The following is a 27,344-nucleotide window of genomic DNA, read 5'->3' on the forward strand; positions in this document are numbered from 1 at the left end:
CTTCAGAAGCACGCGTGGGTTTATCTACACAGCAGTCATCATTCATGGCTTGCTAATGATGACACGAGCAGCAGGATAACATCTCCTTCCCTCTCATGCCTACATATGTCCTTCCTCTCCCTTCCAGTCATCCCTCCTGAGCACCGTTAGTGGGTTAATATCTTCCGAGGCCCAAAAGCCCCCAAAATGGCATGTCTAATTAATGTCTCTCCCCATGACAACTGCTTTGATCTGCATGAGACGGGGAGAGCAGAGGAGAGAGAGAGCCGACAGGAGCGAGCCATGAGACGGGGAGAGCAGAGGAGAGAGAGAGCCGACAGGAGCGAGCCATGAGCGGGGAGAGCAGAGGAGAGAGAGAGCCGACAGGAGCGAGAGCCGGCAGGAGAGAGAGCCGACAGGAGCGAGCCATGAGACGGGGAGAGCAGAGGAGAGAGAGAGCCGACAGGAGCGAGAGCCGGCAGGAGAGAGAGCCGACAGGAGCGAGCCACGGATCGAGAAGGGGGATGACAAATGTGCTCCAAAAACTAAACATGAACACACCTCACGCAGCTTGCCAGCAGCCGTTGGCCCAAAGTTAGACCGAGTCAAAGTTACAGTTGGGTATGACCTTGACTGTAAACAGCACAGAAACACTGCAAAGTACTGCTGCTCCCAATCCTCTCACATGCAGGATTCAGAGAGGAAGAAATGTCAACATCGCCGGTGCCAAGGTCCACAGGCGAAGGCTCCTGAAGCCTCCCCTGTTGTTTTGCTTCTGCAGTTCCTATCAGTGCCGATGCCAGCTAACGGCTCTGCTGGTCTCAAAGGATCTCTGGCTCCAGACCACCGTGGGCACGCTCTCAATCCGCCCGACTTCTCTCTGCTTACTTTGGCTTTGGGATATCAGCCAGGGCAAACCAATATAGACTGGAAATCACAAGTACTGCTACTACAATTAGCAGCAGCTGTCAGAGCCAGCAGCAATGGTAGAAGTAGGGTAGTAGTATCATGAGAGGTACTTTAATTCACCTGAACCCCACCAACCATCGCACATGTTGTCCCATTTACCTGGAGCGGCAGGTGAACGCTGCAGGTGAGGTGGGACAGGACAGAGATGGAGGGCAGGGAGACCAGCACGGCACCGATCACATGGCGGGGGACCCAACCAGAGACCATGCGGAGCAGGGAGCGGGTGCAGCTCATCACCTCCTCCAGGTAGAAGGCCATACTGTAGGAGGAGAGGAGAGGAGAGGAGAGGAGAGGAGAGGAGAGGAGAGACAATTTAAACACTAAATCCTGTGAGTTAAGAGTAGTTTATTAAAATGACTGTGCCAATTAGTGATCCAGCCCTGGTCAAACTGGATATCTGCCAGTCAAATCTAACCAGGGAAATCGATTCACCATGTGTGGGAGCCAAGAAACCACAAAAATAATGTGTGTTGGTTGCAGTGGAGAGTTGTAGATGCCACATGATGTGAGGTGTAAATCAGTGGGTTTCAATCCTGTTCCATTAATGTCTCAGAGCTAGAGGCTTTTATTCTAACCAAACACTCCAGCAGCCCATTTGGAACAAACACTGAATATTGTTGAACCACAGCTCTGAATGATATCTGAGAGACTTTAATAACCTAACCAAAAAAACATCGCAAATACTGAATCCTCTTCCATTTTTGTCACATGCATCCTGCAGAGGACATCCACAAACACAGCCCGTCTGCACCAGCTTACCGTATGGACAGCACCAGGGAGGCCAGCTCCAGCAGGCCGGCAAGGGGGGCCAGGGCCAAGGCAGCGGGGGCTGGAGGGCTGGAGGTGGCGGTGCTGACCAGTGGCGGCAGGAAGCAGGCGAGGGTCAGGGCCAGGAAGACGAAACAGCTGAGGAGAACATCCAGGAAGGAGCTGAAGGTGGCGCTGGCAAAGGTCTGCATCTGAGCCTGGTTCCTCACCTGCGCAGAGGGGAGGGAGGGGGCAAAGTAAGTATGTGGCAAATCCACTAGGATCTAGAAATGCGTGGTTAGTGTGTTTGTTTGATGGTTGATGGAGCCGTGGACATGGGAGAAGTGTTTCCATGTGGAACACTGGATCATCTAGTGTCCACATCTATCAATATTAGAGCAGCAGTTCAAATCTTTACAGCTGTTTCGATCTGCAGGGGCTTCACACTCATTGAATAACACTAACATCTAAAATTATAAAATCTGTTTTAATTCCACATTTGTTTTCCATTTTAATTTTCATGGATATTTACCCAAAGATTGATGTTTTTTTTCCCCATTTTCATCCAAATTTATCATGAAGAACTGTGTCTAATCAAATAATACATATTTGAAGAAGTGTCATACTAATTATTCATATTTGTAATCCGGTGCCTCATGAGCTTGGCAGTATAAATGTAAACAGCCTCGTCACAGCAGCAGATTCACACATTCACTTGATTAGATCAACATCATTCCCTCCTGCGTCTCTCTGACTGATTGAACCACACAATTGAGTCTGGATCCTCCTCACTCAGCGTCTCAAACACTCAGACACAAAGGAACCTTCAGTATGAGTCTCCAGTAAGAAAGTAAATGAATATAAATGTTGCTTATTTCTTATCTACATGTTGTGTTTGAAAGAGTCTCACCCTGTTACTGTCGCTACAATAAAGCAAATAAAACAAACATACATTAATGAAAACTACCTAGCTGCAGTGAAAGCTAACTTAAGATGATAACAACAACAATCACTGCAGAGGTTTGATATCATGGGAGCTTCAGTGGTGCTTTAGCTCTGTAATGACACTTTTACAGCAGCAGGGGGCTGTAAGACTGCGAGGTCAATGCAGGCCAACTGGAACTGGGTGTGTGTGTGTGTGTGTGTGTGTGTGTGTGTGTGTGTGTGTGTGTGGGTGTGGGTGTGTGTGTGTGCGTGTGTTACTAATGTGGCATGAAATTTAGGAAATAGGAAGCATAAGAGGAAAACATTTGCCCTGCCTCCCTTCGCTCATTAACAAACACTGACGCATCATAATAATGCGTCTGTCAACCCACAGGTTCATTGTGATGTCTCACTGCTTAGCTTTGTTCTTTTTTCATTTTCTTTCATGTCTTCATAAAGAAAGAAAAAAGAGGACAAACATCAACATGGGATTATTTCACTTCTGCCAAGAGTTTCAAGAAATAAATAATGATGCTTACAATTACAGTGACAGGGAGAGGAAAAGAGACAGACATGAGTGTGTGTGTGTGTGTGTGTGTGTGTGTAGTACCTCCTCCTGGTAGCTGCTGCGATAGGCCTTTTCCAAAGGTGTCTCTAGGAAGTTGAGACTGATCTTATTGATGGGAGGCTTGAAGAAGTAATCCTTCATCAGTCTGTGAAATAACAACAAATGACCCACAACACATCAAATACCATTTTATTTACGTTTGACTCTTTGTCTGTACTGCAATTTGTCACTTCAACTGTTCAAAATCTACCGTTGTTACTCATTAAGCAGAAGGCATTTTAGACTTAAACAGAAACTGACTGAAGCTAAATGTACAATCTTCCTCCTCGTCGCTCACCTGTCCTCCCTGATGACGTCCACAAAGTGGGCGTCGCTCTTCTCCTTGATGTTCTTGGCGCGCAGCTGGATGAGGGCGGAGTGGTCCATACCCGTCCCTGTTGTCCCCGCGCCCCCGGCCATGCCTAGGCTGGTCCCGGTGCTGGTGCTGGTCTTCTTCTCTTTCTCCTGGAGCATTTCGCACAGGGAGGTCTGGCTGGCCCGCACCGGGTCCTCCAGAGGGGGACTCAGCAGACCGTTGGCTGCTCTGGGACTGCGGCCGGGGATGAACTGCAGAAGAGGAGGAGAGAAATGAATTTGTGATAGGAGGAGGGGGGAAAGGAGAGAGGACAGGTGTGTGAAGGAGCTGAGGACGCCGTGCACCTTGGCACTGCCGGTCTTGTGCTCTTCCTGGCAGCCATTCAGCACGGTCACCTCATCGCCCTGCTCTGCCCCCGCAGACAAGACCACACTGCAGGACACACAGGGAGGCTGGAGACCGAGAGGAAGAAAGGAAGACACCATTAACAAACAAATCCACAGCAAAACAACAAAGTGAATATGCAGATAAACTAAGATAAACTAATATAAACCAGGTGATCATGTGTGAACGTCACAGCCACAACAACAACGTCTTTGGCCATCTGACTGAGCTGAACACAAGCCCAGGAAACATTCACAGAGCCCAGGCAGAGTGAGCTCAGAGGAACCGACCACAGCAGGACAAACCCTCTGAGCACTGAGAGCAGGTAAACCTAACGACTCACCACATTCCCCTCTGTGGGTCGTGGGAGCAGCAGGGGTTCGGTGGCCTGAGCTCCACCAGGGATGAGATCCGGCGTGTGGGCGTGAGGACAGGGCCCCAGGCTGACCCCCGCAAACTCCCCACTTGGTACGCCCAGCTGAGAGCACCCGCACTGGGCATCGTGGTCCAGCTTCCTCCCTGAGATCAGGTACGTCTGCAGTCCTGAGGGGAAAGGCACAGAATTAGCTGCGGCCAAAGTCGCATTAACTGCACACATGCACACATACACACACACACACACACACACACACACACACACACACTCCGACGGGCAGGTGGTAATACAATCCCGCTTGTTTCGCCAACGATGTTTGCACATCAACTCAGAGCTCTGGCCGTGTTCACACGAGCATCGGGCCAACAAGGAAATACACAAACAGTGGATTAGAGCGGTGGCTCCTGGCCAGCTGCTATCAGTCTGTCCAAACATACAGTAACCTGCTCGCTGGCCTCATTGTTCAAACAGTTACTGTGCTGACCTGCGGCGGCGGCGGCGGCGGCGGCTGCATGCCATAAAGGGCTCTGCTGCAGGAGCTTTATGGGCTGCCAGCCTATCACTGATTGTTGATGTTATTTTTCATAGTAATTTACAGTATTTACTCTAAGGGGGGCCGTTCATTCAGCCTCTCTGCTCCAGGGGCCGGAGTCGTTCCTACACAGCAGCCTGGAGCCAATGTTCAACACCACCTCTGTGTGTTTGCAGCGACCCGACTGCAGCTTCACTCTGCATCAGTGAGCTTCTGAGTGTGTGAGCTGAGAGCTTTCACTCAGACTGAACCCCGGCTCAGCTGCTCTGCCAGGCTCCAGTCATGCTGCATTATCTGTTAGATTTTGATCGCAATCAATGCTGATAATTTCCCAATGACTTCATGACATTACTATAGTGTCTTCTTTGTTTTTTTTATTTTCTATCAAATTCTATCTCCATATGTGATACCAAATAGTCTAAATGTGAGGAAATTGCTGTTTTCATTTCATATTGTCCCACTTTCTCTCTCACACACACACACACACACACACACACACACACACACACACACACACACACACACACTCAATAACTGTCCATCACTGTTCTGTGCCTTCCATTAGCACTCATATATAGGAGCGGTGTTCTCTATCAGATCTTTAATGGAAGTGAATAGGAGCCTTTGAGCAAGAATACGTCTGCAGTCTCATGCATTCTCTGTAATCTGTCAACCTCAGGACTCTGGACAGACATGTTTAAGGTGTGGGACAAAGATGTGCAGGACTCAATAACAACGGACCATTGGTTTAGTGCACCTGACATGTGTTCAACCACACGATGCCCCCGCCTCCTTACTGAGCAGAGATTGAGTTGAGAACCAACAACCTTTGCCAAATTTCCTTTTATCCCCTGATTCCTTTTTTATGGTGTTTTTGTAGTTCATGAATTGCCATGGAGACACATAAGAACCGGTCTATGATGTCACAGAATGCGTTTCACATTCACATAACAGGAGAACCGAGCACAGTGCTGCAGCTGCACTTTACTGCAGCCACTTTGAAGAAATGATCAAAACACATGGAAGAGTTGAGCCTTGCCAGTGTCAATAATGTGACATCATCATGCCAGCTGAGGCCTCTAATATAGACCGGCTTGCATGAGGCAAGGGGACGGAAGGCGCAGGCAAGTATGAAGCCGTCTTCCATTGTTGCTCCGACGAGACAAACGGCAAAAGAGCCACAGGCGCGGAGACGAGAGAGAGGATCCGGAGACGGAGACGGCAAAGTGGCCAACGGCGGAGAGATGGCAAAGGGGGGGGGAGGAGGAAGACCGAGAGCACTTTGAAGGTCACTGAGTTTAGCATGCCTCGCATAACCCACATTCCTTGCCTCCTTCCATTTCAGCTTTCTAACTTTATCTCCCGAGCTGCTCTAAACTCTAAAACAGGCCTTGAATTGTGGGAGCGTCTCAAGTCTTGACATAATACACACAGAGGGAGTGTCCTTCTCCCCAACACAGCAAAGTGCACAGTCGGATCATTTGACTACAAATTGTGCGCTTGTAAAAACCACTTTGTAGAAATCAAAGAAAGTATCTGCTATGTTTGCATCCAAGCTGCACAGCGTAACGATTCCAACCCTTCGCTGCAGACTGTGTGGCTCCAAACTCATTGAAACGCTCTGTGAAAGCTTGCAGCGTACCTCAATGTGTGTGTATATTGATCCTGCTGTCCGAGCTGCACCAAGACAGACCAAGAACTCTGGGAAAGAAACTGACACCAGCACTCTATAGTCTCAATGCAGCTCCATGCTTTTTATTGATTTATTCAGAGCAGCCGGCAGGAGGAGAGAGGGTTGAGTTGAGGACAGCTACAACTGCACACGCACACACACACACACACACACACACACACACACACACACACACACACTGGAGAGTCTCCTGGCAGACCAATGCACCCAAAGCAATGGGTAAAGGGGTCTGCTCCCGTTTAAGATCAGCTCCGTTCTGGATCAGGTCCCACCCAAACTGCTACACGGTTCTCTACTCGTTGCAGAATTTTGACAGGAACCAAGAGAGTCGGACTGAATTCTGTATCTTTAGGCAAGACATCAAAACGCAACAAATGACTGACCTCAATGTTGCTTCACCATGCTGGACTCTGTCTGCTAGACGTGGATTTCATGAAGAACACAGCACAGACTGGAGGGAGATTCTGTGCTTGGTTGCCACCATTTGGTGGTTACGTCTAGAAAATGCTGAAGTTGATGCAATGCTACAAGAACGATCCGTCAACATGGAGGGCTGAGGAGGTTCACACACTGTAGGAGGCCTTTATATCCAGCCATTGTCTAAAAGTTTCTAATCAAAAATACAGCAAGTGAGTGTCATCTTTATTTCTTTATTAGAGTCATTTCTCCTCACAGCCAGGAGGTCCCAGGTTCAAACTCTGAGCTAGACCCCAAATCCTCCAGAGTAGCTCAGATGGATCAAATGAATGAGAACTTCGCCACAATTATTACACACACATATTCTATGTTGCCTTGTGCAGGGACCGGACAAAGACATTGTGACAGTATCAGCTGAGCAGTAAAGATCAAGTGTGTTCCCTGGGTGTCAACTTGTGAGATCAAGCACAGATCCGGATATTGATCCAGATCTGGTGTGCAGATGTCATATTTATGGCTTTGCTGTACATTAACAAGTCTAAAAACACGCAACAACCATGTGACTTCTGAGTCACAGTCATAAATCCATGAGCAGCTACAAGAGAAAAAGCACAGACGATTGGGCCTTGGCGTAGGTATGAACTCTCTGACAGCCCTCTACTTTGCTTAAGGGTTTGTTACAGTTCAGGTCCAGCTGCTTTCAGGTCCGTTTGGGTCCTTTTTTGGTCAAGTACAAACTTTTTATGAGCAGCACAGATCTGTTACACTCGTACTGAAACACAAAGAGAAACACACACACACACACACACACACACACACACACACTGACACCTGTAGGAATGCACACGGACACGCCAATGTAAGCACTCCTACACAATTAGTCACCCACACACACACTGTGTTACACAACATAGCTGTGTACACACAGACACACATGCATCTATCAAGACACGCACAGCCTCACGCAATGCTAAGACAAAGTGTGTGTGCCGTGTGTGTGTGTGTGTGTGCTGAATTAAATCAGAGCAAAGAACAAAACAAAGACTTTCAACTTACTCACTCCTGTCTGCTCTGTAATGAAGGACCACACACACACACACACACACACACACACACACACACTTGCAAAGGATCAAATTCACGCCTGTTCACATGAATGAATGAACGAACCAACGAATGGGGGTGAATAGGGAGGAAGCGTGGCTAAGCTGCCACATTCCACATGTACACGTCAACAACATACAGTATACACCATGGACACACACACACGCACACACACACACACGCACACACACACACACACACACACACACACACAGGACCCAGATTATAAACCTCTTACCATCGCAATCACAGCTCACTGATACACACACACGCGCAAATTCAACTAATGCAAATTAGTTCTTGACACAGATACTTTCTTAGTCACACACACACACACACACACACACTTCAATGAAATCTCCACGGAACAAAGAGAAGTTTGTGACGTTTGTCAATCAGAATCTTTGTCTTCTCACTCGTCTGGCTTTGTGTATTTTCTCAGCCCTGTTTGAGCTTCTGACTCACTCACACTGGCAGAGTGTCCATGAATCACTCTTAATTCAGTGGCTCCAAGGAGCAAGTGGTGGCCCAAATCAATACAAGATAAGAAGATAGACGAGTAGAAGGAATAGAGAAAAGAAAGTGTTATCAACTCTGCATCACAGATGGAAATAGATTAAAAATTAAGGAGAAGCATTCATTCATTCATTCAGAGAAAAACATCTGAGAAAATAACTTTTTTAACTACATAAATAAATAAATGAGGTAAATAAAAAGAAAACAAACACAACAACCTAAGAGAACACAAAAGATAAAATAAGTCACGAAAACCAGAATTAAAATAAGACAAAGCTAGGTCAATAAATGGATTGATTGATGAACTGATTGAATCTGATTGAATCGGTGTCCTGGACTTTGGATCGAAGCCAAATCAAAGTTCCTCTGTTCCAGAAAAGCTCCAGAGGTTCCTGCGATGTGGAGCAGGAACACAAAGAGCCTGGAAAAACAATGCCACTGCAACTATGTTCACACACCCATATTCACCATTAACACACACCCAAGCTTACACACACACACACCCACACCCACACCCACACCCACACACACACACACACACACACACACACACACAACCAGGCCCTCCTCAGAAATCCTCCCATTTAAGTGTCTGACATTTCAGACAATCCCCACAGAGTCAGCCAAGTCCCGGCTCAGCACTTCCTGTCATGTGACCTTTGCCCTTATGGTGACTTCCAAGCACATGATCAAAACCATCCGCAGTGACCTGAGGGTCGCCGGCGAGCATGTGTGTGAATATCACAGCCAGGGAAAGAGACAAATCCACATGTTGCAGGCGTCAACATCAACATGCACGCTAACCAATCCAGCATCAGTCGCTACGGTTACATCCGTCAGTCGGACCCAGACAGGACCTTAATCAGGCTAAGCTTGATGCGGCTAAAAGAGGAGGCCCAGGCTGATATCAGCTGGACTGCTCAGGCTGTAGATCAGTAGCTCAATTACTCACACACACATTCTGTCAACGTTTAGCATAAAGGCTAATCTCTGCCATAGCGTGATTACAGTAAGTGCGGTTACTCTTAGCAAACTAGTGAGGTAGCTGCCAGTAAGAGAAAGCCAGGAGTAGCCAGATGTGCGTTCCACTTGCAGTTGACACCGACATGTCGTACTTCTGTCTCGGTTTTGCACGAGACGTGAGATAGTTGTAAATGAGGAGCTACATAAGCAAGTCGCTAGGCCTCAAGCTAGCCATGGCCCCAAAACCTGTGAACTGTGAGAGGGGAGTGGCGTTGAATGGATCTGCTTGAGTAGCCTTCAAGTAAATGAGATTATAAATGGACGACGTACGAACGCAACTAATGTAAACATCTCCGTTCGGCCTTCGTGTCTTAACCTGACTACGTAACGTAGCTAACAGGAGCAGAAGTGGACCAATCCTCTCTCTCTTTTCACCCAAACCTTCACTCTTTTTCCGGTATTTAACTTTCGTGTCGACGCCTGGAACAGAAACATGAAACAACTCCAGCAGGAAAGCTAGACGTCAACCTGTTGCTTTTTGGCAGATGTAACCTTTAATCTCTCAAACCTTTAATCAACCTCTGTGTTCTTACGTCGCTCATCTTTTCCTCATGGCTCCTCAGGGTCTTGCCCGTCCCTCTTCGCTCTCTCACTTTTCCAGCCTTCTCCCTTTTCTCTTACATCTCATCTGAACTTTCTCCCAATGATCTCGTTCTCTCTGTCCCTCTCCCATTCTTTCTCTCTTTCCTCCCTCCTCCCTTCCCTTCGCTCCCGGTCAGTAGCAGGTCTTGAGAACAGGGCTTGGCGCCATAGCAGATGCCTCCATATTTGGACACGGCGATAGAACTGGAGGGACGAGGCTCTGAGAGTTCAGATACCCCTCCTCCTCCTCCTCCACCCATCATCCCCCATCCCTCCTCTCCTTTTGTGGTTTTTCCGTCCACCAGTTTTCCCCCCTTTCTCTCTCCATTCTGCTCTCCATCTCCGTTATTTCTCCTCTAAATTTACCCCAGGAGATACAACCAAGCTCCCCCTCTCTCTCTCTCCCTCTCTCTTCATGCTTTACACAGATCAGTGGAGGAAATCCATCTCATACATCCTTTACCATCTGTGTTTATTAGTATTTACCGATACCGCTCAGGTCTTATGAATGTGTGTGTGAAGAGGAGGAAGTCGAGGGACAGTGACGCACTGCGACTGGCACCGCTTCATTCCCATAAACACACACAAACAACCACACACACACGTACGTAGCTTTTGTGAGACATTTCAGCACCTCGCTTCTCTTGAGGACGCAGGTCGCTCGGCCGCAGAGGGGAGGACCGATGACGGCCGCGGTCACCGATGACGACAGGGACAACGTTTTGTGTCGTGCATCTAAACACGTTTGGCCCCACAACTCCAAACTCCAAATACAAGGAGAGGACATTGTCTCTCTGTTCAGCATCAGCAGTTTACTTGGCGGAGGTACTGCTCAGGCGGTCATGTCTGTCCTGCACATTAAGGCCGTGGTGGAGCCATGCTGGATGAACTGCAGGCGTGACATGAGCCTGATCCCCTCGGCCTTGCAGGGACCGTATGGGTGTGTGTCTGTGTGTGTACATGCTGACGGCGCCATGAATACACTGATCAAACTATAGTAAACCTAAACTAGTACTATTATGACACCAAGTTGTGTGCTTTACCCTTATATGGTCTCATTTTAATATACCTCCAAATGTATCTTTTTATTTGAGGCAACTGGTCACAGCAGAGGGTGATTCAGCCTATTGTAGGACATGGTTTCATAATGCCAACACACACACACACACACACACACACACACACACACACACACACACACACACACACGCACCCCCTCGGCCTCGAGTGTGGGAAATCCTCGGGAAAGGGTCGTGACCAGAAAACATGTTCCTTCTTCTCCCTCATGCTCTTCTCATCCTCTCTCTCTCTCTCCTCTCTCTCTCTCTCTCCTCTCTCTCTCTCTCTCTCCTCCCCTCCAGGGACCCATTGTTAGTACGCTTACGCTCTTTGGCCAATACATGGGAAACGCACATAATTTTAGATGGAGGTAGAAAATTGTTTTAGTCCAAGTTGTGGCGCCAGTCCCTCAGAACCACACAGGAAGTGAATTCCTCTCTTTTTGTCGCACTGTTTTGCGTCAACATTCAGTGGAGCGCATCTCTGTCTATTCTAGGAGCCATGGAAGTGATCTACGGCTCTGACACACGCGAGTCCTGGGGTTGGTTTGGTAGCAGGAGTCCTCAAAAGCTTATATTCCAAGTTCATTTTGCACAGGAAACGTTAAGTGGATGATGCAGACTTCAACCATCAGCTGAGATCGTGTTTTTCTTTGAGATGTTTGCAGCGTTTCCTTTACAACGGAGTCTGAGTCCAATCAGATCAATATCACAACATCACATCGCAATATTTGAAAAGTATCGCAATGCATTCTGTAACAGCAGCTAAGCATCCATGCAATATCCTAGCGTGCGGCCTCCACTCTCACATTCCATTTATGATCTCACACACACACACACACACACACACAAACACACACTTCAGCTACAGAAACCAGAGGGACAGAAGCTCATGGATTTTTTAAGAGGGATTTTTTTTGAGGCCGCACTGCACATCTATTATTCACAATGGCCGCTTAACACAGCGCTACTCAAGCACGCGCACACACACACACACACACACACACACACAGCACGAGCAGCTGCCGTTGCCACACAGATACAGCTGCCCCATGAGTGGAATTTTAAACAGTTGTCACACTTCATGCAAAACAGCTAAATGGAGGTTATTAATGAGCTGAGGGGGCGAGTGTGGCCCCACATGTGCAGACCCCACACACACACACACACACCATTCTTCAGTCATTCCTGATCTGGTCAATCAGTAACAGTGTGTCAGACGTGTCAGGCAGGAATGGTTGTGACCTTTGACACCCTGGAGGCGAATTCTCCAGACGACCTGGCGTAAGCCACAGAGCGGCAAACGCCCGCGATAAACCCGCCGCCGCCGCGGCACGCACACTGGAGGACAGGCAGACATTTTGATCTTTGTGGACTTTAAGCACCACTGAAGCATACAGATGTCGTCTCCAGCTACATCTTCTTCTTCTGTGGTTTTCCGTGTGTTGTGTCTAAGATGTTGAAATGTTTGCTGTTGTAAAAGCTGCAGAGCGACAGTGCGCCAAGACAAACAGACTCCACTCACTGACTGCATGACAAATAACATGACATCGCCTCTAGGTTAGCAGAATCAAGACGCTTATGTGCCTGAGGAGGAAGCGCATACCTCCACCAAGGCCAAGCCCTCCTCCATTTATGAGTGTTTTAGAGGACAACTCAGAGCAGCAGAGAATGTAGTTAGGGCAGAGGTGGGGGCACAGAGTGACAGCGAGTTACAGCGCCACCATCAGGCTGGAGGGTTTTACTGAGATATCCAACAGAAGACAGAACCTCCATGGTGGAGTGAACGCAAACTGCCACTGTGGTCACATCACAAACACATGACATGATGTTTGAGTTGTTCACTTCATTGCGGTATTGTCAAAGTGGTAAAGCTGTTGTTGTCCTAATCACAGAGTGAAGAAACATACAAACACTGCTTTGATTGACACACACACACACACACACACTGGACAGACTGGACTGACCTGTCACAAAGGTTGAACAAGTGTAAGAACAGGTGAGTCATCTGTGCAAGATTAGCTTCATTACTACAGAAATCAATTTGCTCCAAAAATAGCACTGCCGGTTTGTTAAATAGCAAACTGGAAGGAGCGGCTGCTCAAAGGTTGTGTGAGCGCGCATGTGTAACACACATCCCTAATCTGGACAGGACAGGGCTGAGTTTATCAACAGTGGGACACACACACACACACACACACACACACAAACACAGTTGACTCAACACATTCTTTAGTGATATGAGCGACAAGCTTATAGTGGAAAGAGGGTGAGTGAGTGAAAAACTGATTAGTATGGAGGCATGGGAGAGAAAGAGAGCGAGAGGGGGGGTAGAGAGGGAGAGAGAGAGTAAGAGAGAGAGAGAGGGGGGGAGGGAGGGAGATAGAGAGAGGGGGGGCGGGGAAGAGAGAGAGAGACACACAGAGAGGGGGGGAGACAGAGATTACACACACAGACATTACACAGTGGACCATCAGTGTTTCTTTCACTTGTCGCAGCGCAGTTACATTAGAAGATTTTAAATGCTTTTAGTCACCAAAAGTCAAGGAAAAGTTAATTTTGTTTCACTTTCTGATCAGAGTGAAGCTTCTGTGGCTGAAACTCAACACTTCCTTCAAATGTTTCACAGTAAAAGCCTTGTAAGGACTCGGTTTTGGCCAATAGGTCGAGGAAAACGTTGTTAAATGTTAAATGTGCAGTTCCACGTCACAGCGAGGTTCTGTTCCTCATATCGCATCAACATCTGCTGAGTCTGCATTCATTGTCCAGCCTGAGCAAAGGTGAAAGCTGGATTAGTATCTGTTACTGATACTTACTAACTCTGTGATAAGCAAATATCTGTCCTCAGTCTTTGCTTGCTGATCCAGCAGTCGGGCTGTTTTGAGTCACTCCATCACTCCAAGGGGACTGGAAAGGGATTTTGGGCCCTGGACGTTCATCTTCTAATCATATCTTTAACACACACACTCACACACACTGGCTATTTGTTCGACGAGCCGGTGCGGCGCTGAAACTCTCAGTAAAACGTGAAGATCTAAGAATCGCTCCTTCATGTTTGCTCCCATTAGTGTTTGATGATGGTGATGCAGCTGAGGAGCTCTCTCTCTCTCTCTCTCTCTCTCTCTCTCTCTCTCTCTCTCTCTCTCTCTCTCTCTCTCTCTCTCTCTCTCTCTCTCTCTCGTCCAGCTGTGCTCTTGTGCAAGGCAACTGACTCACAATTGTGCCAAAGGAGCTGCTCCGAGGCCAGTGGTAAACAATCCCCTGAATGTACCGACGAGAGTGTGTGAGCCATGCAAAGCAGCAAGCTCACCACGGACCAAACCAATCAGCCTGGAAAGCTCAGGGAACAAATCTGAGCATCTGGCAAAGCCCGGGCACTGGAGAGGGAGACGACCCAATCAGATCTCTTTATTTCACACGATGAGACAATTCTTACTTTGACAGGAAAGTATCAGATTGAGCCTAAACCCACTGGGGGCGCCATGGTAACGGTTACCATTTGCCACTGCATATTTAGATGACAAGTTTGATGTAGCACAGACTAACCAGCCTGAGGGCATGGATTTCCCACTGCAGCACAGTGCAAAGGGAGGAAGAGCCTATACACACACGCACGCACGCACGCACCCACACACGCACACACACACACACACGCACACACACACACTATGAAAACACATCTGCAAAGACAGCCAGACAAGCAGAGATTGAAATTTACCAACATGTGACGCCATGTGTACAGTTCAAGGTTCAAACCTTGAGTCTGCATGTATGCAACATGCTGCTGTAATGGACTGTAACCTCAAATCTGGATACGCAAACACACACACACGGAATTCCACAAGGTTATTCCAGAGCAGCATAGAGGCAGGAGAGCATGAGTTAGAAAGATGCGACGCCAGACTGTAAAGGACAGACGGCAGAGGAGGAGGAGGCGGGTGATGGAGTGACATCGTCTCTCTCTGCAAATAAACTGGAGCAGAATGTGACAGATGTGAAATTTTGGATGAAGAGTTAAGACAGAAGGGGCATGGGTGTGTGTGATAGAGAAACACCTTCCCAGGTGAGAAACTGAGGCAACGAATGCAATCAAACAGTGAGGAGGAGGAGGAGGAGGAGGATTAAGAGCCAAAGGAGAGGATAAAGAGATCACTCTAAGGAGTCCAGGGAGGTTTGAAGTGCAAAGATCTCTCATGATAGTGGTTAGGGTTAGGACATTTGCATCCTTACTGTATGATCTTCATAAGCTTTAAAAGAAGGAACCATATCAAACTGTCTTCTTCTTCTACAACGCTAACGGAGCCTCTGTCTCTCTGAGCGCCGCTCTGTCCGCGTCATCTGAGGCGGCAAAGTAAAGATGTGATTCTCCCGCTTCTCTCTCTGCCTCAACAAAGGCTGCGTGTCAATATCTCAGCCCGTCACCATTCACCAGTCTGGAAATAGACGGCGATGGCACCGGTTAGAGCCGAGTGTGAATACGCCGTGACGTGACACCAGGGCCGACAATAGAACACACAACCTCTGTCCGCCACGGGTCGAAGACTAAACGGCCTACAAACAACTGCCTGCCTGATAGGGGGGGGCCCATTGATGCTGCCTTCCACAGAGGTGTGTGTGTGTGTGTGTGTGTGTGTGTGTGTGCGTGTGTGTGTGTGCGTGTGTGCGTGTGTGTGTGCTGGTTTCTCCTGACTCGGGGAAGAGCTCCATGAGGATCCGGACCCCAGAACCCTCTTAACCCATTAAATCTGACAACATGATCACTTTTAGCATTGGTTAATTTTAGCTCATTCAGGTTTCATTTTCAGTCCTCCACCAGGGTGACCAGGGCAACCATCAGACAGAAATGCCAACATAAAGCATGACCACACACACTCTGCGATCAGCCGGTCTGACGCCGGGATTGTAATCACTATATAATTATTACTTGTTAATCGTGTTAGACAGTGTCGGCTCAGAACTTCAAATCTACAGGGAGCCACTGCAGAGGGGCTGAAGGGTGCCGACCCCTGACCTACTGCAACACAACACACAACGCCCGCCGCTCAGCTTTCCTCTTATCGACCGCAATCTCCAGCTCAAACACTCAGACTGACAGCAGAACACAAGCCACAAACACAGGAGATTAACCAAAGCCTGCTCTGATTGATGGCTCAATAGGGAGACGGCGGGGGTCGAAGACATGCGGCCAGAATCTACTGACAAGCTTATCTGTAGAAAACTGTTGAACCTAAGATTGGCTCAAAACTGCTCCATCATTGTGTGTAAACACTGCCTATCAGGTACAATGACAGTCCATTAATTGGGGTTGCTAGGCAGGTTGTCAACATGAATCTGTGCCAAAGAGGTCGAGTCCCATTCACTTGTTGTATCTGGAGATTAAAGGTTCTGAACTCAACCTCAAAGTCACGCAATGACACCACCCAAGCTTCATGGAAACGCGGTTCTACAAAGAAACAACCCGACGTATACAACAGGTCAAACTCCAAGTCCCTTTGTGAAGATAATTACCATGTGGCCGGTAAATAATAACGCCACTAAGCAGCAGCCACAGACAGGAAGGACGGTATTGAATTCCTGGTCTAGAATGCGGTACACTTCACACCTGATGACCGTCTTAACAGTGCTTTGTGTTTCCGTTAACTCACCGGGTGTTGGCTGCGGCCTTCCTGTATCGCTAAGGAGCTACTGGTGGTTAAAATGACATGACATGACAATTCCCTATAAACCACAGCGCCGCTCTCTCTCCTCTGTTCTGCGTGCTCCATTCTCTGGATCATGTAACCTGATCCCTCTCTTCTGTCTTCTGTCGGTACACATTTGCCAACAGGACAAACTGGTCAGATGACATTTTGCGCTGCTGTCTAGGCAGGCGCTGACCCCCCTTGGCCCCAGTGACCAAAGGGCTATGGTGCAATTGTTGCCGTCCATGCTCTATCTAACCGATACCTCTCCTCGTCTTCAAGCATTTACTGTTCCACTCACTATTGCATCATAAGCTCACATTTCAACCTTAAAAGCAGCCATCATGAATGCTTGGTGGTGATTCTTACAGCAGAATATCTCATTTATGTAAATTTTCAGTTCATGCAGAGAGTTCATGAGGCCACTTACCCTTCAGTTTCTCCACCACACTCTGCCCGGCTCTCTCTGCCACTCGGCCATCCTCCCTCTGGTATCGCTCGTCCAGGAATCTGGCAGTGGCCTCCGACAGGTGCACCTTCCCCGCCACGCCCAGCTGTTCCATCAGGTTAGCCAGATTGACGTCGTTTGACCACACGTCAAATTTGAAGCGCTTCATCCCCAGGATCCCACACAGCACCGTGCCTGTGTGGACGCCGACGCGCATGCTGACAGTTTCACACGTCTCCTGACAGAACTGCTGGATGGCCTGGATCATGCCCAGGCCCATCTCCACGCAGCAGTAGGCGTGATCCGGACTGGGCTCCGGGCAGCCGGCTACACAGTAGTAGCAGTCTCCTAGGGTGCTGATCTTCTCGCAGCAAGTAAGTTCACAAAGTCTGTCGAAACGTCCGAACAGATCGTTGAGAAGGCCCACTAAGGCAGGGGCCGACTTGTTTGCGGACATTCTGGTGAAACCCACGATATCTGCGAAAAGGATACTGACGGGCTCCATCCGTTTCATGTTGAATGGCCGAAAGATGATCTGGGCACGAGGGATGGAGGTTTTCTTGCGTTTGTGATTGTTGTGTGGGTGATTCTTGGGACTTGCGGAGGTTTGGGCTTGCAAAGCTCCGCCGCTTCCTACGCCACCCACCGAGACGGCAGAGCAGGCACCGGCGGAGTAGCGCTTGCCAGGGTTGTCCCCGCCGCCAACTTCGTCATCCCCCTGCTTCATCAGCTCATCTGCGACCCGCCGGGGCATGACCGAGTGGATCATGCGTTCCTTCAGGGCTTTCTCCACCTCTAAGTCCTTGCCGTGCATGATGGCCTGGCCCACTTTGAGGAAAGTGCTGCGGGAACGCACCTCTGACATGATGAACAGATGGATGCCGATGACGTGGGCACAAATGTGGAGCAGGGCTTTGGCCGGCCCCAGCCAGCGAAGGGTGTCTGCTACCGAATCAGCACCTGAACCCACCCAACCCGGTCCCAAACTGGTGCTGTCATACCTCCTCTGAAGCAACGGAAGCCACCCAAGCGCCTCAAACAACACAGAATACAGGAGCCCCAGCAGGACTGAGGCATAGAGACGGACATGGAGAACACTGTATAACAACAGCAGAACCTCCATACACAGGGAGAAGGTTCCCACAGGGGAGATGCAGGGGGCCGGCCGGGACCTCGCTCCGTCCGGCGAGAGATAAGTGGCGTTCCCTCCACCTGCCCACTCCAGCTCGGTGAAACCCACAGTTTGAATCTGAGGAGCTAAGGTGATGGCGAAGGTGACTACAATGAGAAGCAAGGAGGCTTGGTTGTACAGCCACGTGTAGGGATGAGTTAATGTGAATAAAAAGAGGAGCACAAGGAGGAGCAGGAAGGTGGCTGTGGGGGCCAGGAAGGTCACGGGGTCACAGCGGTCACTGTTAACACCAAAATACGTGCCCCAGAGGACAGCCGCCACCGCCAGGTAGAAGAGGACGTAACGGAAGCGTCGCTGCGTCTGCGGAAAGCATCTCTCCTGACACGCCTCCTCCAGAACGAAGGAGTCAAACTTGGGGTCCCAGCATTGTGCGGCGGAGCGCTCGAACAGCGGCGGGGCCTTCCTCCACACCCTGGAGGTCACACCCGGTCTGGAGTCTGAGCTGCAGGTGGACGAGATGCTGTATTTGTGGAGGTCAGGGTTCATCTTGGCCCCGTAGCCTCCTGCTCCTCCTGCTCCTCCTGCTCCACTGTTTGCAGCCCTGAGTGGCTCCTGCTGACTGTTAGTAATCCGGACAGTCACTGCGCCGTCCCCGCTGGAGTCACAGCTCACCTCCGTGCCGTGCATGAGAAGCTGCCGGTGGTGTTGCAGTGTGGCCATGTTGCCTGTGGTGACGCGGGAAAGACAAGGGGGTGGGAGCGGGAAATGGGGGGTAAATACTAATAACAACCTCTCAGCGCTGAATGACGGCGCTCAGGCAATTAGATGAGATGCGTGGGAGCTGAGTGTGTTTGATTGTGTGTGTGTGTGTGTGTGTGTGTGTGTGTGCGCACATGTGGCACTGAGAGGAGGGAGGCGGAGTAAGAGCGAGAGAGAGAGAGAGAGAGAGAGAGAGAGAGAGAGAGAGAGAGCGCAAAGGTGTTTGTTGGAATAATCACACAGCATGAACAGTGAGCGCGGCACAGACGTCTTTGCTACGCACACGGCGGCCTGCACACTCACTCACACAAGACGCGCCGTTCCAGTTTCTTGAGCAGTTCATTATCCGAGCCTGGGTTTGCGTCACTGCTCACATTACACTCATCCCTCAGCAGAGAGGCTCTGGGTTTGAGCCCGGCGTTCTGTCCAGCTGCGGTAAAAAACACTGTCATCACTCTTTCTGCCTCCTGAACTGCTCATCCTTCTCGGAACACACCGGTTACTGATGCAACGACTCTCTCTACGTCTTCATCAAAGTCCTTCCTGACGTTTAGTGACTGGAAATGACCTCCTCCAGGCAGAGCTGCTGGCATTAGAGGCCGATAACAAAGTCCCCCCCCCCCCCGGTCTCCTCAGTCAGTATGGCTAACAGACTTGTTCGCATGGAGCGTCTGCGTTCAGGTCCAGGGCTTCATTGTGGCGGCGAATACACATGCAGGCTGTCAACAGCTGGTGTCGTGCACTGCAACAAAAGTGACGCCGTCCCTCCTCTTATCTCTAACACACACGCGTCACGCTTCCTTCGCCCCCTTACAGCCCTCGTCTTGTTTTGCAGAGATAAACACAAACTACGGAGACGCTGTGACCTCCAGTTGGGGATCAACATAAGGCATCACAACTACAGACAAACAGAATAACTCCAGATTAGCTGTGTGCAGGGTGTGTGTGTGTGTGTGTGTGTGTGTGTGTGTGTGTGTGTGTGTGTGTGTGTGTGTGTGTGTGTAATAAAGTGGTGAACTACTCTGTTCCTTCAACTAAAAGTGGAATATGCTGGTTTTTACCTTCCACTACATCTCTGTTGTTCTCTGCATGGCTCAATGTGCCGTGGAGTTTCATTTCCAAACCCCCACTCGTGCTCCTTCCATAGTCATTCCAGAGGGGCCGTGCAAATATTCCAGACTGAGTTATTTCGGATCCCTGTCCGGCCCGAGATCCAGATCACAGGAGGCCTGACAGGCGGGCCTGTTCCCACGGATCCAGCCCCGTCCTTTCCTGCACTCCCTCTCCGGATCTCCACCGTTTATTCCCCCTCTGCCTTCCAAACAGGGGGTCGGGGAGGTGACGGCGCTATTCAAAGACGCGTCAACCAAAAAGAGAAGCGCAGTAAATATCCTCCACTGGCCCGAATTAGCGTCGGTTTGCCTCCGCAGCGACCGTCTGCAACTTGTTGCGCGCAGTTGGCAACACATATACAGCTCTGAGGAGCAGCCTCGGTCTGAACAGGCTGAAATCTATAAATAGTGATGATCAAAACTCTTGCAATAAGCACTCCGGCAGCGGCATGTTACATCTGAACGCCTTTTCTCGACTTGGATTGGCTCGCAAACGCGTAACAACAGGAACAAACTGGCCGCTGGGTTTACAAAACGCGTAATTCACAAAAATGTAAGGCGTAAAAGCGCAATCCAGGCGTCAGGGCTAGGCCGCTTCTTTCCTCTCCAGAAGAGTCCCAAACTTTTTTCTTTCCCAGGCCGTGCTTCCTGCGTGTGGAGCAGCGGAGAGACCCAGTTGCTTTTATGGAGCTCAGGCTGGATTTCCTCCCCTCGCGTTCCCTCCACGGCAAAGGAGAAAATTCCCAGCGCCAGCCAAGGAAAACCCCCCTCCTCCTCCTCCTCCTCCTTCTCCTCCCCCTCCTCCGCCTCCTCCTCCTCCGCTGCGTGATCGGGACCCAGTCACGCACGGCGCAGCCTCTCTGTGTGCGCTGCTCGTCGGCTCCTCGGCTCCTCGGCTCCGGGCAGCAGCTCTAGTTTTCTCTGGCATGCATGTGTCCAACAAACGCAACCCTGTGCGCCCCGGCGGCGCGGCGTCCTCTTCCGTCCGCCCCTGGCCGCCTCCCTTTTCTCCCCCCCCCCCCGAAAAGAGCTACACCGCGCAGGAGTTTCGGAAGCGAGCGAAAGCGGCGCTGCAGCGGGACTTCGGCTCTGGGCTCCGGGCTCTGGGCTCCGTCTCACTCGGCTCTGGTCGCTGCCACCATCTTCGCTCTTCGCTTGTGCCTTGGGTCGGAAATCCTCCCCCAGCTGTTGTGGCGGTGCGGGCTGGCGGGACCAGCCTGTCAAGACAGACCAAGATCGGGGAACAAGACTTCCGCTCAAGCCTTTTCAAAATACACGCCCTGTTTAATGTTTTTGTGATTGATATGTTAATTAAAGTGATCAGTTCTCGGTAATGGGATGGAATTATGGATATTCCTTCAAGATGCTGACTTCAAAGTGATATTTAGAGAAAAATTCACCACAGAAAAGTTATATTTTTGTTTTGTCATGTTCTTCACTCACTTTAATAAACCAGTAGTTTAATCATTTCTTGGAATTGTCCTCATGCCAACATTAACATGAATCTAATGAATGACGTAATGAGACTGTAATCTGGTTAAATGGGAATGAATGAGCAATTGTTTTGATTCAGAGTGGATTGATTTAGGTTCAATGTAAGATGTGTAAGTGGCATAATTACTGTATATAAGTATCTTAATGGGATTCAATGTTTATTTATTTGTACATAACTATTGAGGAATATGGGGATTGTTTATTCACTTGGGTATAATGATTGTATTTGTCTATTTGTATGATGTGGATGACTTTCAGTGCCATCTATGAAACTATTGAGAGAAAAACAATTGAAGAAAACCCTTTTTCATTCGCACTCCTCCTGTGTGATCTCTGTCAGTCAGTTGTCTGGCAGCGGGGTCGAGTTTCTGCTGCAGTGCTTTACGTCACAGAGAAGGCAAATGAAAATCACATCCAGGAGGAATCATCAGTGTGTGTAGAAGGAACAATGTGGGGAATGTGTTCTGTAGAGTCCAGGCTCAGCCGCTGCTCTGTAGAATGCAGCATAAAGTACTCAGATAATTGATATTCAGTGTGTGTGTGCGTGCATGCGTCCGTGTGTGTGTGGCAGGGTGCGGCCTGTGTGTGGCATGTGTATTTGCATACGCGTGTGCCCATGTTTGAGTGCTTAGAAGAGAGGCTTGTTTGTGCAGTTGATAAAGGTGCACTGATAAGTCACACACACGCAAACACACACTGTTCACACGACACTTCAAACCTGAGAGTGCAGCGCGTCATCTCTGCAGATATAATAAGAACTCAGACACTTGTGGAGATTTCAATTACTGAGAAGGTTACTATAGTTAAAATGACTAAAGATACAGTTTGTTGTTTCATTTGATATTTGATTGAGCCCTGTGTGTGTGTGTGTGTGTCTGTGTGTGTGTGTCTGTGTGTGTGTGTGTGTGTGTGTGTGTGTGTGTGTGTGTGTCTGTGTGTCTGTGTGTGTGTCTATGTGTGTGTCTGTGTGTGTTTGTGTGTGTCTGTGTGTGTGTGTGTGTGTGTGTGTGTGTGTGTGTGTGTCTGTGTGTCTGTGTGTGTGTCTGTGTGTCTGTGTGTGTGTCTGTGTGTGTGTGTGTGTGTGTGTGTGTGACCCCTTGTACTCTTTACAATGTAATCTTGCTATTTGGATTGGTTGTCTTTGTTCTCCTTCAGGTGCAGGTCAGCATTTTACAGCAAGCCACAACAGCCAGGAAGAGGTGGTGTGTGTGTGTGTGTGCGTGTGTGTGTGTGTGTGTGTCCTGTGAGCGTTGACATATCTGTATATTTGATGTGTTGTAAGGCGTTATGGGGCCTTAAGGTCCTGCAGCTCCTCCTGGGAGGATTTAAGAGAGGATAGAAGAAACAATGTTACCGTCAAAGCCAGACAGCATCAAACAGCATTTATGTTGTAGATTATTCATTAACACATGCAATCAAACACCTTCGGACAATATGGCTTAGGGTGGTTGAATGAACCCATTGTGTGATACATGTAGAGTTTACCCCAGAGGCACTTGGGTCACTTGTTTGCTGACTCATCTTTGACACCATTGGAGTTAAGATTCCACTTCATCCTGTTATTTACCCTGAAAATGATACTACTAGGAAAATGTAAAGATTTTTTTTTATAATGTCTGAAAATCTGTATTTAATCTGGGAAACAACCGATGCAATCTTTAAAAAGAATTTGTGTGATTTGTGTCAATCGACTCATTTCATTTTTGAGCGCCACAATTGACTTGAGTTGTGTCTTACAATCCATATACACACTCATGCATATTCATATTCTACCTAAATGGTTTGATTCTGTGGAGAGTAAAGAGAGACATTTGTATCTGATGTTCAAACTATGACCTCAAGCTTGGTACATTTAAAATGTGTGAATTCTTTCTCTTTGACAATTTTTTATTTCTTTTTGGATGAATGTGGAGTTTGCCTTTAATTCGAGTTTCCTTTTAGAGTGGCATGTTCAAACATAATGCTAAAAACAAAGCTTGTAAACGTTCTGCTAAATGCGATGGAGCGGAATCCATTCGGTCTGTCAAACACACTGAGCGGCGGCGCTTCCTGCTGGCCGTTTCAGGTCCCTGCAGCGGATAATGAAACCCTCGCCCCTCAGCAGCCTCCCGTTACCGTTGGTGGAGTTTGGGTGTGTGTGTGTTTCAGCTGATTCTCCCACACAAAGCTGCTTGCGTTGCATGAATGAAATCTGTATTCGGTGATTTTGCTCCATGAAAGGAAATCAATCATGGAGCAGAGGTCAAAGGAAACAGGCCCACAGATGTTTGTTGTCGTTGTCGTTTACTCAAAAAGAAATCACACAAAAGAATGACAATCACAAACAGACCTAAAGCAACAAGGAAGAGATTACACGTTCAAAGACACCGCCATGTGGCATGCAGCATTGTTGAGGTAAAACAGCAACAGCTCAAAAGTGTCCTAAGGCCACATCGCTGCCAAATGTACAAACGCGAGCTTACGTGGTCAGGCCCACTGCAATACTGAGAACTGGTAGAATAAAGTAAACTGGCTCACATAATGAAATCATACAGGATACACACTCGCCTAACCTGTTCTGGGGTCAGATCCCATCCCAGCGTGTAAGAACAGAGTGGCAGCGTTGATCTTTACAGGAACGCTGACACTTGTCGATCACCGCAGCTCAAACAGAATAAATAACGTCCTAAACTACAAAACAATAAGTGACAACTCCAGATACTTGATTGCTCCCTCCCAGGTTTCATTCACAAGGAAGAAAGAGATTTGAAGTCTTTCCATTGGTTGTTTAGACCTGCTTGAGTACCAGATGGGCGCCATATAGGACAAGAAGTATGAGAGTTTGATCTACAACCCTATCTGACCTGTCCCAGTGCGGTGAAGCCCATCTCCTTGGTGCTCCATGCAGGTCCAAGCAAGCAGGGAGAAGTATTCCTAAGTACTACCTGCCCCAGGTCTGCTTGGTACATCTTCTCTCTCTCTCTTTCTCTTGTCGTGTCTCTCTGCTCCAGAACATCACAACACCGGGGATCATTTCATGCGGCTGCTGCCATCCTTTCCTCCTTCTCCTCCTCCTCCTCCACCTCCTCTTCCTCATTGCCTCCTCCAGCGGTTCTTGGGCTTCTCCTCGCAGCCGGAACCCTCACAGGTGCCAGGGAGCGGTGGCGGCGGCGCCGAGGAGGTCTTTGCCGGCGCTGGCTTGTCCGAGGCCTTGCCGACGCTGCCGAGGAGAGACGGAAGGTTGTGCGAAATGGCATTCTCTATCTTCTCCAACAGGCACCCGCCGATCCAGCTGCAGTGGTAGGAGAGCTGCTTGAAGCCAGAGACAGGGTTCACCCCAAAGAAGTCCTGGTAGGCCTCTTTGTCAGGCAGGTCAAATTTGCTGACGTTGGTCTTGGCCAGGATGGACTTGAAGATGTAGTATTTGTCCGGGTCAGACACGATGTCCTGGAACACCTCGTGGGGGTCGCTGAACCAGCCCAGTTTGTCGTTGTAGGTCTGCAAGTAGCGGTCAACCAACAGGGCGTGGATGCGCACACGGATGGCGTGCTGGCGGATGAAGGCGATTTTGTTCTCGAGCTGGTTCTCAATCACCTGAAGCAAGGACGCAGAGGAGAGACGGATATAAGAAGGAAAGAGACGAAAATAGGAACAGGAAACGATATGAGAGAGATAATTTGTTCCGAACTCAATCAAGCAGTCGTACCTGGTTGAGGTCTTCCAACAGAGAGATCTCCTCCCTCATGAAGAGGTCTCGGCTGGTGTCTGGGGTGTAATCCTGGGGCCAGAAGGAGCTGACGTAGACACGCGGAGGCTCTGTGACGTTGATGAGGGGGGCCATGCTCCAGAACAGGGCTCCGTAGACCCTCATCAGGTCCTGGGTGGACAGGCTGTCGGCCTTGTTGAGGATCAGACGGATCTGGGACTCCCGGCCTTTCATAAGCCTGAAGAGCATCTCCAGCTCGCCGCCTACATCAAGCTTCGTGGGGTCAAACACCAGGAAGATCAGGTCGGCCCGATCTATGAACCACTGGCACACCTGGTTGTAGGGGTAACCTGAGGGAGAGGAGGGAGACGGACATGACGGACATGACAACGTGACAGACGGACGCTTCTATGGAGCGCTCAAGCCTCCCACCTCTCTCCTGCTGCTTGCGGTTCTCGATGATACCGGGCGTGTCGACGAAGGTGACCCTCTGCAGAAGCTTGTGGGGCATCTCCACACCCACCAGTCGCTCCAAGAATCCCTGACCGAACTTCTCCAGGGGCGAGAAGGACCTCGAGCTGTCTGCCGCCATGACGATGCCCTCTACGGAACGAAACTTCTCGCCGTGCATTATGACCGTGTACTCGGAGGTGGTGGGCTCAGCGCCTGGTGGAGGGGTGAAGAAGAAGAGGCACGGATTTACTGCCGTCATTCTCATCTCCAGTGTTTGTTTTGTGGCGTTCCGGCTGATGATTCAGAAACATAATCAGGTTGTGTGTGTGTGTGTGTGCCGGTGTAAACCTGTGTAGAGCTCCTGTGTGGTGCCGTGGAGACCCAGCAGGTAGTTGATCATGGAGGACTTGCCAACGCTCCAGGGACCCAGGAACAACACCATGGGCTTAGACATGATCTCGCCATCTGTGTGTGTGTGTGTGTGTGTGTGTGTGTGTGTGTGTGTGTGTGTGTGTGTGTGTGTGTGTGTGTATGTGTGTGTGTGTGTGTGTGTGTGTGTGCAAAAGAAAGAGACACAGAAAACGCAATGAAAGTTTAGAAAATCCCAGTTCTGTCAATCTTTTGTCCTTTGCAGAGCTGCACGATTGATTTGCTGTCATCAGATCAAAGCGGGCCTCTACACTGGATGGGCGATCATTTACATCCTATTCCTTTAGAATGATTGCTTTATTATTGCTCGATTAATTACTATTAGGTGTACAAACTGCGATGTCGAGGAGCCGGAACCTTTAAGATTTACTCTCTTATGTATAGTTTCATACAAGAATACCTATGAGAATCTTGAATTTGAACTTCCTGAACCATATCAAAGTGTTTCACATCACATGGCATCATATGGCCTCCTATGGCATCATATTGCATTCCTTTATTGTTTTGCACTAAGCCTTATTGCACCGTACATGCGTCTCAATGTTTCTGACACTATTGCATCATCACACTGCCTATTATCCTACTAAATCATTAAGTATCATACTGCGAGGCTCATCAGTTATTTGATTCATAATGTTATAAGGCACAGTGAAAGTTTCTTATATGAAGCACGTTAAGCAGAAAATAAAATAAAATAATTCCATTACACACACACATATTGCACTTCATAACTCCAAGGTGTCTTTCCATTCTGTGCCACAAGGGGTGCCAGATTCACACGGCACATCTAAAGTCTTCATCCTGCTCCTTATACAATAAAAAACACTCCCTGCCCTGGAGAGGCCAAACGTTCTGCCCCCTTTCCCTTTCAGCACACAGACATGTTATTGTGCTGGTTTCATTGATGGCATGTGTCCTGGCTGT

At 48.9% G+C, this 27,344-nt stretch overlaps 2 protein-coding genes across 3 annotated transcripts in view; both read right to left on the minus strand.

Moving 5' to 3' along the window:
- LOC143013603 (adenylate cyclase 9) overlaps positions 1-21,808 on the minus strand; it is a 30,111-nt gene extending 8,303 nt beyond the window's left edge. The window contains exons 1-8 of one of the 2 annotated variants that reach the window (XM_076167288.1): positions 20,309-21,808; positions 17,339-19,213; positions 4,270-4,469; positions 3,887-3,994; positions 3,525-3,793; positions 3,230-3,332; positions 1,708-1,925; positions 1,048-1,207 (exon numbers count right to left, since the gene is read on the minus strand). In XM_076167288.1, coding sequence (XP_076023403.1) covers positions 1,048-1,207; positions 1,708-1,925; positions 3,230-3,332; positions 3,525-3,793; positions 3,887-3,994; positions 4,270-4,469; positions 17,339-19,213; positions 20,309-20,363 — 2,988 coding nt within the window. In that variant the 5' untranslated portion in view covers positions 20,364-21,808. Of the gene's footprint in view, positions 1-1,047; positions 1,208-1,707; positions 1,926-3,229; positions 3,333-3,524; positions 3,794-3,886; positions 3,995-4,269; positions 4,470-17,338; positions 19,214-19,554 lie in introns of both variants that reach the window. The other variant, XM_076167287.1, reaches the window with a different exon arrangement.
- A 3,117-nt stretch (positions 21,809-24,925) lies between these two features.
- Positions 24,926-27,344, minus strand: part of LOC143013605 (uncharacterized) — a 13,486-nt gene continuing 11,067 nt past the window's right edge. Inside the window, exons 6-9 of the mRNA XM_076167290.1 lie at positions 26,340-26,456; positions 25,971-26,204; positions 25,539-25,888; positions 24,926-25,426 (exon numbers count right to left, since the gene is read on the minus strand). Of these exons, the coding sequence (XP_076023405.1) occupies positions 24,926-25,426; positions 25,539-25,888; positions 25,971-26,204; positions 26,340-26,456 (1,202 nt within the window). The remainder of the gene's footprint in view (positions 25,427-25,538; positions 25,889-25,970; positions 26,205-26,339; positions 26,457-27,344) is intronic.

This window comes from Genypterus blacodes, unplaced genomic scaffold (assembly GCF_046128005.1).
Source record: "Genypterus blacodes isolate CSIRO-AG114 ecotype Tasmania unplaced genomic scaffold, CSIRO-AGI_Gbla_v1 ptg000157l_1, whole genome shotgun sequence".
NCBI lineage: Eukaryota > Metazoa > Chordata > Actinopteri > Ophidiiformes > Ophidiidae > Genypterus > Genypterus blacodes.